Here is a 12702-nt window from a genome sequence, read left to right as displayed (position 1 = left end):
AGCAGCCTTTTCAAATACAACGGACGTCTAAAACATCACTTTAAATAAACCTTTGTGTCTTTTAAAGTAATTATTCTACGAATGTGTGTATCTAAATTTAATATTATGTGTATTGATTTTTTTACTCCTCCACTTCATACATAATAAATTTAGGGGTTTGCTCCCTAAAAACACCAATTGTATAGTGTACAAACCATTGAATATCCACATGTTACAGTCATCTAATATTCATCTATTATTGGCTGGTAAATCCTGTACTCAAGCTTTTTAAAGGAACACTATATATTTGTAAGAAAGCTAACTTCAATAGGCAATGATAACATCGTTTACACTAGAATTATGGAGTTTTTTAGCTTACGTAAAATATAGAAGAAGCAAATCAACTTTTCAAGACCTCCGCAGTACCTTATTTAGTTTCTACAAAACGTTTGGGTGCAATATACCAAGCCATTTTTGTTGTAAGCTGGCAAGAGTATAATATTAAGAAAAAGAATTACAAACGTGCCGTTTGAGCGGACTTTCACTTTCTTGTAAGTCTAACATGCATGCTTTTTTCTACATTTTTATATATGGATGTACAGCCTTAGCAGTCAATAACAAGGGTCTTAATGTGTTGTTTGGAATTATGAACCATTATCTTGGTTTACGATATCGAACAGACGACAGCAATGAGCAATTACTAAGCGAATACTTCTCTACTTGTAAATATCTTACACAATCAGATCACTGCGGGTAAAAAACTTATTATTTTTATGCTCAAATTGCCTAAACTAATACATTTGTAGATAACAGAATTAAAAGTCGAACAAACACCTTAACCTAACAATTCTAATTTCATTTCAGTCATGAAATTATCGCATGACATATCATGCTCCAGGTCGTACATAAAACATTACCAACAACGAAAACTGTTGTGTGGACGTATTAAAGTTCCTTTGTGAACATATCAGTAAGCATGCAAATAAAGGTAGTGGACACACACATCCTACTTATCACATTTCATTTGTGAAGAACTTATTCAACTGATGGCAGACAAAGTTTTGTCTTCAATTATAAATGAAGTTCAAAATGAAAAGTACTTTTCCATTTCTGTAGATTCTACACCTAACATCTCATATTGTTTAACTGAGTTTTACCATATGCTATTTCTTGCCAGCAGAACCAGTTGAATGATATTTGAAGTTCATACCCATGCTTAGTCACACAGGCAAATAAATAGCCGAGATTGTTCTGAATTTTCTCCAGGAGAAGAGAATACCCATTGCCATGATCAGTCATATGATAACGTAAGTAATATGTCTGGCAAATATCGTGGTACACAAAGCTACATGGGTCATTCTCTAAACTTGGTGGGCAAATGTGCAGTAGAAAGTTGCCCTGCTGCTGTAGTATTGTTTAATCTAGTTGAGAAGGTTTATGCCTACCTTGTGGCATCTACTCATTGCTGGAGAAAGTATTGTGAAGCGTTGTAAAATAGCGAGAATAAAAATTTGACAGTTGACAAAGATTTGCGCGGGCTAATGTTATCAAAGTTCTTAGTGAAGGATACAATGAACATCGCACAGTGTTAAGGAGTTATCAGCAGATGCCAACGAAACAGCTAAACCAGGGCTGAAGCAACTGGTCGTGTCTGACAATTGAAAGAAGTTGAAATAGCTATTTTGCTGGAAGTGTGGCATACAATTTTGGACAGATTCTGCAAAACAAATTTGCAGCTGCAAAAAGCTGGTCTGTCAATCAACGCAGCTGTACAGTTACTTGAGTCTCTTTTAAAATTTGTTGAAGAATTGCAGCCACAGTTTGATGAATTTGAACAGAGGTGTTGAAAAGTGTGGTCAACGTGGCTATAAGGATGATAAACAACGTGTTCGTAAGCAGAAACGACACCACGATGAGCTAAGCACAGCGGAGGATGTTCAACTATTACATAGAGATAAGTTTAGAGTGAGTTTCTACTTTCTTATCATTGATAAACTTGAAGCTTGAAGCATATGAAGTTCTTCTAGGAAGGTTTGGATTTCTCAGAGGAAGGTTTGGATTTCTATCAGACATGCTCAATCTACAACAATTGATCTCAGAGGAGCCACAGCTAAGGTTGTCACATGCTATCCACATGACCTGGAGAAAAGCCTTGAGTCAGAAATAGTACAATTCTCAGCTATGCTGTACTGTACTGGAGAGTGCTCATTTTCCAAATTAAAGCTAATAAAGAACTACCTTCAAAGTACGATGGGACAGGACTGATTGTGCTCTTTTAACACTTCTGAGCATACAACATAGCACTTTCAGAAAAATGGTGGTCTCATTAAAGACTTTTCAATGCAAAAAGTTTTCACAGATACCCATTTTGAAATCTGTAACACCACATGTTTATGTATGATTTGTATGATACAGATAAAGTATGATTTTTATTGATAGTTAAAATGTGAAAAACGTGATTTTTATGTAAAAAATTACTAACATTACATTTTGTTTTGAGTAAAAAAATGGCATATTTTAGAATTATTTAATTTCTTTTACTACTGGAATGTGAAGAGTAGTTAAAAGATGCAACCCCAAAAATCACACAACACAATATGTTGTATACGGCCTCAGCCACCCCACAATCCCATCGGCCCAGGGCCCCACACACCCTAAATGTGCCCCCACATTTAACTACTACTAGTTTTTAAAATTTTATTTCAATAACACATCTGCCATTTTCAACACTGACAACTACACATCATGACTTTTTAACATGCAGTGAGAGAGAGAGCTGATGTCAAGTATAAAACAAGCCACAAGAAAAAAGGTTGAAGATGTTAAAAAGTCTAAATCTGAAGCTACCTCAACAACATTAGTACACTTCTGAAAACACACCAACAAACATTAAGTGAAGTAGCTTTTCTTCTTTTGGTCACAAGTTTTAAAAAACATATTAAATATATATATATATATATATATATTTAAAATCTAAGATCTTTCTCTGTAACAAAAAAAAAATCACCTAAATCAATTTAAATCTTAAAAACTATTTCTATGTTTACAATAAAATTGCTTCAAAAATAAGTTATCATTCATTTCATAAATCCTAATTCTCGGAATCGTCTAAAAAATATAAAATTTGTAATAAATCTTTCAAGTATAATGCAACATTCTCGAATAATGACTTCAACATTTATCAGTTTCACCAATATTTCCACCTTTAAAGGCATGTCGTCTCACTTTAGCAAAGTTTAAAAAAAGTTAATTTGAATTAAAAAATCTTGTTCTAGTATAGTTTTTTCAAGTAGGAAGTAATATAATATCAATACATGTGTTAATATATATATATAAAACAAAGTCTAATAAAAAAAACATCTATGTACATTTGTTGGTTCAACTGTAATACTTCCAGATGTTTAAGTTTATATTTTTACTAAAATTATTAGTGATAACTTCGTTTGTTATTACTTCAGAACTCCTATTTGTTACTATAACAAGAACTGGATTTCCTACAAATCTGTTTTCATGTTACTAAAGAAACTCACGTTTCCTTCTCTCCTTAACTACAAACATTATACAAAAGATAAGTAAACCCTCTTAAATCTCAATGTTCTTTGAAAAACAACTATGCACATACACTTACAAATGAATTCCATGAGTTGAATTAATAAAAATATCTAATTAAGAATTTTTTAAACAACATTTTGACTTATAAAAATAGCTTAAAAACAATTAATTTGTAAAAATCCTTTTAAAAGCTAATATATTTGCATGTACACTAACTACTTGATTAGGAGGTCCTTTAAATTTGTCATAATATATTACCAGTTAAAGATATGGCTAATTAAACAATTTAAGTATAAGGAAATGTCTATAACATAATTTAAAGAAGGGTACAAAAAATATCCACACAAAATTTTTTAACTAAGGTTTGAGTTATAAAAATAGCTTAAAACAATTTTTAAACATCCTTTCAAAAGCTAATATATTTGTATATACTTGAGTAAGAGGTCCTTTAAATGTGTTATAATAACTATTAGCTAAAGATATGGTTAGTTATAAACAAGTATAAAGAAAATTATTTTAACATACTTTAAAGAAGGGTACAAAAAATATCCACAGTTTTTAAATTTTTAAGCCAATTTGTTAAAAACAACTATGACAGGCTCTTTATACATAGCTGTAATTTCACATACTTTTGGAATTCCTACTGTTCCTGTACACAAGTATGTATTGCATTTCAGTAGCATATTTTAGTCACTAAAGAAGAAGCTAAATTCAGCAAACTTTGTAAGTACCACAAGGCTAAGAACTAGACTTTCTATCTGAAAGACTTAGACTCAGACTCCATCTACTTCAAGCACATATACAAATAAACAATTTCTTTGGGTTCAAGAAATCCTTTGGTATACCATTTCCTGCATTACAAAGTGTATCACTAATATTATATCAACTTCATTTTTAAAGGCACAACATCTCACTATGATGAGTTTTAACTCTTTCACTGCCATATTTATAGATAAACAACTCTCCAAGTGCCAGTTTATTTTCAGATATACACATGTTTTAATGTTTTATTATTTATCTGAAATTTGAAAGCAGTAAAGATTAGGAAGTTTGATGGGAAAACTTGCTCTTTTTTCACAGTGATACAAAATTCCAAATTTGCATAGCAGTGGCCTAGTGGAGGAACCATGTGCACATGGCAGTGAAAGAGTTAAAAAAGTTTAATACCTTGAATTTAAAAAAAATCTTGTTTATTTCTGGTATTTCATTTTATAATTCCAAATAACACCTTGTCATTCATCTACAATTCCTTACACAAAATGTCTTATCTCTTGTAAGACATTCAGCAATATTCACAATTCCTCCACAGTATAAAGATGCTTGACTTTGTCATTTGTAGCAAGGGAATTTCAGACTTCTTCTGGGTAAGTATATATGAAAAAAAATATATATATAATTTTATATCTAAGTCTATTAAAATTGTCACAGAAGTTCTTAAAGATTATTATTAATTTTTTAAACAATATTAAACTAACAATACTTTATATGTATAATGTACATATTGCCTTATTGTCTTTCTTCCTTATAAACTGTTAATGTTATGTAAAGTGGCTCCCGTAAAAAGACAAAAAAAATTAACATTTGCTACATCACTCACTTTACAGGACATGACATAAGAACTCAAAACCTAAATGAAAGATGTTATAATAACATAGTCTATATTTATATAACTATATCCAGTCAAAAAACACAATGAATTCAAAGTTCAGATTCTTAAAAAGGAAATAAAGTTAATAAAATATAATTATCACATGTAACCAATCTTTTACAAACATAATAACAACAAATGCAAGTTTTTCATAAACTCTATACAATACACAAATATACTGGGTTTTGATACCTGTAGTGGGCAGAGCCCAGAGAGCCCATTGTGTAACTTTGTGCTCAAGTTCAAACAAACAAAAACGGAATGCATAACTTGTTATTAAGGTATTGATTTATACTTTCTAAAATAAAACATATGCATCTTTTAAGCAGTAAAATATGAGATAGGGAGGTCTGGTGGTTAGGGCACTCGACTTGCAACCTACTGGTTTGAATTTCTGTCACTGAACATGCTCATCCTTTAAGGTTGCTGCCAGAACCAGCCACCCAAGTATAAAGATTCTTGGCTAATACAAGAAACCCAAGCAGCCGACTCAAAATCCAGATGAGATTAAGATCAAATGAAGAAGTAAGATATGAGTTAGGCAAAAATCAACAAAACATTTCACTAAGTAAAAGACAATTTTCTTCTTCGTCACATTTTGTGATTTACGATAAGCACTACCCAAGATACACTGAAGACAGAACCAGTACTCACATACAAACATCATATCTTAAGAACAATATAAAATGCTTCAGGAACTATTTGAATTCAAATATAAAATATACAATTTCTATTAATCCTGTCCAAGCAATAGATATTCAAAGTTGTAGCTGTACGAATTCTTACCAAAATGCTTGATGTAATGCAGTCAATTTTCTACTGATAGGGTTAAGTTTATTAAATAGTAGTGAGGGGGCAAGCTGATTTTGTTCTAAACATTTATAAACATGAATTATTCTATTTTTCTCATTTATGAAGGTTAGTTTTACATGCTATGATATTAACATGTAAAACAAGTATCCGATCTCTAGCATATTCACACCATATCCCAAAAAAACTTCTTTTGCATACTTTACTTTAAAACTGTACAAAATATAAAACTTTTTATGAAGATATCTATGCATCAACAATATGTTGTACATCTATAAGTATGTGTTATCAAATCACAGATGTTTCTATTCATTTGCATGAAGGGATATTGATGACATACACTAGTGAAAATAATTATGGAAACAGAGGGTAAAGCAGGTATACAATGCAAATAACATATGACAGAATAATATCACTTGTGTAAAGAATGAAATGGTGCCTTATGCAGTATTGTGTTGACATACCACATTGTGACTGGGTGTCAGGCAACCAATGTGAAAGTGCCAAACCAGTACAAGAACTATTAGAAGTATAAGCAGTGTGATGTGCTTGTAGAGCTTGAAACATGTGGTGAATACGATGGCTCCTAGGAAGGGAAGAACACTCAATAAGCGTATAGAAATCAAAATTTTGACTCAAGAAGGCTACTCCTATGGATAGGCCACATCCCAACTTTACATTTCACCCAGTGCTATATGCAAGACTCTGAAAAAGGAAGATAAAAATAGTACTGTTGAGAATAGAAGTGGTCAAGGAAAAAACCCAAAAGTTATCAAAAGTGGTATAAAATTCCTTAGAGTAAATTCTTTGCATGATAAGCAATGATCCAGTAAAGATCTTTCAAAAAACCTTGCTGCAAATACAGGTGTTAACATTTCTTCAAGAACTCATTATTGAAAATGGTTTCAATGGGCATGTTGCCAATCAGTAACCTTTGCTGAGAAGCAACAAAACAAAAAAAACTTAAATGGGCAACACAAATGAAACAATGGGATGATCAAACCTTGAAAAACGTGCTTTTTACAGACGAAAATCCAAAGTTGGGCAATAACTAATGGCAGCTTGTTTGGAGATGGACTGGATGGAGGTATAACAGTCAGTGTACAGCAGTTACAGAATGGGGATGAATCAATACAACTGTCAGCCAAGAGTGTCAAGGGCTTACATAAAATCAAAGGTATCCTGGCTGCTGACAGATACAGGAAGGTTTTGATCCATCATGCCATTACCTCCAGAACACATCTCACTGGGTAAGGGTTTCATCTTTCAACATAACAAGATGTCACAGCCATATGGGATTATGTGTATGCTGTGAAAAGTAAACAGCAACCAAAGAACTTGAATGAGTTGTGGAAAGTGTTACAGCCTTTCATTGATGATATGTATGAGATAATAAAAGTACAATGTCAAGCTCTGTATAAAGCAAAGGGGTCAAATACCAAATATTAACGTTCTGAAAAACATATTCATTTTTCTGTGCATTATTTCTGTTATAATGCATTGTGCTTATGTCTGTGCATATTTGCTTAATATAATATGCATTATATATCCACTTTGTCCTTAGCTTCCATATTTATTTCCAATACTGTATTTTATATGATGCCGTTTTCTGTTTTGTTTCAATAAAACTAGGATACTAACCAAAATAACAAAAACAACTGCTAGAACAAATATTAATCAAAAAATAAATAAACAACCACATTTCAATACATATGTTAGCAAATCACACATTTGTCCCTGTTTATTTACAAAACTATAAATACTACTTCAAATGTATGTAAATGTTTTACTGGTCAACAAGCAAGTTGAAAGCAAGAGTTTATGTGATATCAAATTAGTGTATATGTTGTTGTACTGGTCAATAATTAAATGAAATCATACTGGTCTGTATGTTATTCTACAACCAAACTATGTAGAATACAAATTACATAAGACCATGGGTGAAAAAAAATGGCATATTATGATATTCTTTATATAAGGAAATTTATCTAGGGCTAAAGGCAAATGATGAAGTATTTTATCCAATGGCAAGGATGAAAATAAGTGATCAAGGGCTAGGGGCTACTTACCTTAACTTAACCCATTTTTTATCAATCCAGTCCAAATACTGTCTACACTTCTTAGCATTGTAACCATCCTTCCACCCAACCTTACCCTGTGGATGTCATTAGTATTAGTACACCGGTATATTATCAGAGTGTAATCACTTTACACCTCAAATTTAAACAAGGACTACTGATACATTTTGATCAATCAGCTATTAAATCAATCAAAATGTATGATAGGATTGATCAAACTCACGTAGAAGACAAAGTTTCTATCACACAACAAAGAACAAGGCATGCACAGCTAGCAAGCTTGGCAGACTATTTTTTTTCTTTTTTGGAAGAGCCTAAAATATAGCCATTCCTATTAAAGATGGCAGAAAACAATAACCACACTCACATGAAATATATGTTTTGACAAGAAAACAATATATTACATGGCTGCATTATTCACTGTTTTAAAGTGTACAATACTGTGGTGACCTTGGGAAGCCTGTCAAGGTGTCAAGTGGTCAGTTGTAATTTGTGACTCAGTGATTGCATATTTGCATCCTTTCACATGACCAAAAATTTCCTCCACTTCATGTGAAAGAAACATTTTGTTGTGATGCCAAGAGGAAAGAACTGGCCAAAAGAACTGAAAGTTCTTCTAACTTACATTGAAATTTTCTTGTAAAATGGAAGAAAATAAAATTTGCCTATTAAAGGAGAAAATTCTTTTTTCTTTGGGCTGAAAATTTCCTCTTCAGAATATGCATTGCTGGTTGAATTGGCCTAATTTGAAAGTTTTTTGTTTTTTTAATTATGGGTTTAGTTTTCTCAATTTCTTTTCTGTTTTAATTTCCAGTAATTGCAAGATAAATCCCCAATGATGATTTAAGCCATAATTTTGCTTTTGCTGCAGTATTCCAGTATTAATCAACTGACATTTGTCAATAAGCTGAGTGACACCAAGAGGAAATTTCGGTAAGGAAAATTTTAGATAAAAGGTAATTTGTCACTTTTTCACTCTTACATGAGACTATACTAACCTATACGTTACTTGACTGGTCAACATGTAACGTATAAATTATAGGACACTATTCTGGTCTATACATCACTGTACAAGTGACAAACAATGTGGAAGATATTATAAATTATAACGATCTATATGTTACTGTACTAATAAACAACTGCACGAATCACAAAAACTAAATTAATCTGTATGTTACTTAGCTGGGCAAAAAGTAGCATACAAGATCTAACAACCTATACTGGCCTTCACTGGGTAATGTAGAAACTACAGAAAATTATAATGATCTTCATATTGCTTCACTTGTTAACAATTAGTACACAAGCTCTAAGCCACAATATTGATCTCTATTTTACTTCACTGGCCAACAACTAACTTACAAATTATAGGAAACTATACTGGTTTACATGTTACTTCACTTGTCAACAAGTAATGTACAAACTATAGAAAATGATACTGGTGTATATGTTACTTTAGTGGACAACAAAGAAGATACATGTTGCATGAAATCATACACACAATAAATAGCATATTACTTTTCTGTTCTGAAAAAGTAAAGAAATGCACAAAAAATAGTCCTGATTTAATTATGGATTATATAAAACAACAGATTGTATATAATTTGAAATCTTGTTCCTTCCCTCTTGAAATTATATACTACAATAAAGAAACTAAAACTTGTTAAAGGGAAAAAAGTTGAAATTATAAGAATTGCTAAAAGTTAAGTTTAAAAATAGTATTATTCCAAACTAAATTGCATGGTTCAGAAAACATTAAAAACAAAGAGCTGGGTTCAACAACAAGAGATGAACACAGCATGTATGCATAAAGTTTAGTCTTGACAAAGCAAAAGCTTACAGAAGTGTTGGGAATTTGTATTGCATCTGCAAAAAAACAGAAGGAAAAGAAAGAGAAATCCTTAAAGTTATACATAAACTGGATATCATAAAGAAGTTCAATGAGAAGAAGTAGAAATTTCAAGAAGTGAAGATTACACAAACCTCTGGACTGGTCCAGCCACTAGAATGTATATCTGAGCCACTATTCATAGTTGTGTACTTTAGAATCCTGGTCTTCAGAAGCTTCTTCCAATTGGTTCATATCCATTTGACAGAAATTATCAGCAAAAGGATCAAACTTTCTCAAAAAACTGTTGTTTTTTGGGCTGAGTGGAGTAGATACTGATTTATTTTTACTTGATTCTTTGCCAGTCTTATCAATTTGAGAGCCATTTGTGTAGCTAGGGTACTGAGAATGACTTAAAGATGAAAATAACATGTTTGTTCCTTCATTTGAAGTACCAAATTCATTAAAAAAGAATTTTTTTTCCATATTCCAAGGTGCAGATGTGTTTCCACTGGCCACAAAAGAAGAAGACAAATCTATCTGGTAGCCTTCTAATGTTTGGGGTGAAGGTGATGAGGCAAGTAACAACTCATCTCTATTTTTTCTCGTTGGGTCTATATGATTATTATTTTCATGCCAAAAACTTTTAGGTTGACTTCTTACAAAAGGATTTTTATCTGGTAATGTATATGCACTGTCTAGACTTTGAGCTTTCAGTTTAGTAAGTGAATTTCCCACAGTACTGTCATGTCCAGAAGGCCCTAGTCTGGAAATTGCACTTGTTTGACTGACACCTACAGAATATTCTTTTGTAAACTGAGTACCCAAATCAAAACTGTTGGAAGACTGAAACAATAACTGATTATTTTTCCTTGGTTCTGCATATGGACTGTCATTTTCAGGAAATGATGTATATGGAGATGTACTACAAGTTAAAAATGGTGGTCTTCTGTTAGGAATTGGTATTGGTGGACTTACTAAATGATTGGAATTGGACTTGCTTAAAGAATCTTGTTTAGAATTGTCTTTTGACAATGAATTGCAATGGTCTTCTGAAATGTCCTTAAAGGAATGTAAAGAGTTTTTTCTGGGCAATGGCAAAGTTGGAGTTACACAGTTTTGATGAGAAACATTAGAAAAAGGAGTGGAATAAATATTAAAACTAGGTTCAGATGACCGTGCAGGGAGCCTTGGACGTGGTGTTTGTGATTCACATATGAAAGGATTTGATATTCTTCTCAGAGGATAAGACATATCACTTATGCAAGATTTGAAAGGATTACTGACAACTGGAGAACAACTGGAGACATTGGAAGATGAGGAGTATGAAGGCATGGTCCCAGACAAACTAATTAATTGCTTAGTAGGACTTTCATAAATACTACTCACTTGACCTTCTGACAGTGAATCAGGGTTAAATGAAACTGTTTCATGTGATGTATCAGTGCTATCCCCAATTAAGTCCTTAAGAACCTTTTTTGGGGGATTCTTAAGTTCATAAAAAAAGTATTTCTTTTCAACAAGAGGCCGATCTTTTCCAAGAGGATCAAGCTCTGCAAAAAAAGACAGATCTGTTGACTTAAAAGGTTTAGGAGGAGGATCAGCAATAACAAAAGTGCCTGTAACATTATTAGAGTCTTCTTGATTAACCAATTTTCCAAAAGAGCCATCTTGTTGAGATGTTTCTTTAGATGAAAGATTCATTTTATTAATGTCAGAATCATCAAATATGCTTGGTATGAAATCAATCTGAGAGAAAGCTGCATATTTGTCAGCTTTGCTTTCCTGTTGAGCTTGAGCCATTGAGACTGCTGAATTTGTGGGAGCTGTATGCTGCAAGGCTGGTGGAACATCTACATCACTGGCTAAAGAAGTTCGTCTTTCTTTCTGACTTAGACTATTTAAGTGTGAAATGTTTAGATCATCTTCTGTCTTACTAGCAAGGAAATCCACCTGCAGATAGAAAAGGAGTTTAGTAGGTTTAACACAACTAAAAAGGAAATTATTTACAGTCCATCAAAAAACAAACCAAATTAACCCTGAAGAGTTATAGTAAATGGAGTTATCAAATAAGATAGGAATAAATTTAACAACTTTCTAACTTTAAAATAATTCTAATATACTTTTTGTCATATCAAAATAGTTTTAACAGCCCAAATTATCCAATTTCATAGTTAAAATAATCAATCTTACAGTTTCAAAAGATTTTTGTGAAGGAATTATTTTTGTGTCTTACATACAGAAATCTTATAATTTTTCTCTCAATTTCCAGATATCAGAGATATACTTAAAAATCCAGAATTATATATATATGTATAAAAAAAAATTCCTAATATAGTATTAATATTTTAATATTGTACACAAACTTCAAATGAAAATATTATGAAAAACAAAAAGTATTGGCATTAATATTTGTCATTAATCAACATACAAAACTTGATAAAGCTGCATACTTTTTTTGGAGTAAGGATAAATTCCAAAGTAAATGGATCATTTTCTGGTATGTCTTCTACTGAATCATAAGCTACAGCAATAGCTGCTATACTGTTATCCATTTGCTGAATACCCTGGTGACAAAAATACGTATGTAAAATATCACATTTAATACAAAGTTCAAGTAGCATAAAGAAATTCAATAGCTTTATGGAACAGAAATAAATACTTAACTCAAATCATACAAATAAAATTAAAGTTAGGTAGGTTTTTGTGAGAAAACAGTTAATATTTAATGAAACTGACTTAGTTAAACATTATATATATACTTCTGTTCTCAATATCAAGACACATGGTAGTGTGTCCTGCAGGACACA

General features: G+C 31.9%; 1 protein-coding gene across 4 annotated transcripts in view; it reads right to left on the bottom strand.

The window, feature by feature from the left end:
* Nucleotides 1–435: 435 nt before the first annotated feature.
* LOC106466670 (disabled homolog 2-like) overlaps nucleotides 436–12702 on the bottom strand; it is a 46737-nt gene continuing 34470 nt past the window's right edge. For 3 of the 4 annotated variants that reach the window (XM_022394729.1, XM_013926961.2, XM_013926962.2), the window contains exons 9-11: nucleotides 12346–12459; nucleotides 10048–11845; nucleotides 436–4891 (exon numbers count right to left, since the gene is read on the bottom strand). In XM_022394729.1, the coding sequence (XP_022250437.1) occupies nucleotides 10088–11845; nucleotides 12346–12459 (1872 nt within the window). In that variant the 3' untranslated portion in view covers nucleotides 436–4891; nucleotides 10048–10087. The remainder of the gene's footprint in view (nucleotides 4892–10047; nucleotides 11846–12345; nucleotides 12460–12702) is intronic. The other variant, XM_022394730.1, reaches the window with a different exon arrangement.

This window comes from Limulus polyphemus, unplaced genomic scaffold (genome assembly GCF_000517525.1).
Source record: "Limulus polyphemus unplaced genomic scaffold, Limulus_polyphemus-2.1.2 Scaffold2338, whole genome shotgun sequence".
Classification (NCBI taxonomy): Eukaryota; Metazoa; Arthropoda; class Merostomata; order Xiphosura; family Limulidae; genus Limulus; species Limulus polyphemus.
This window is presented reverse-complemented; position numbering and strand designations above follow the sequence as displayed.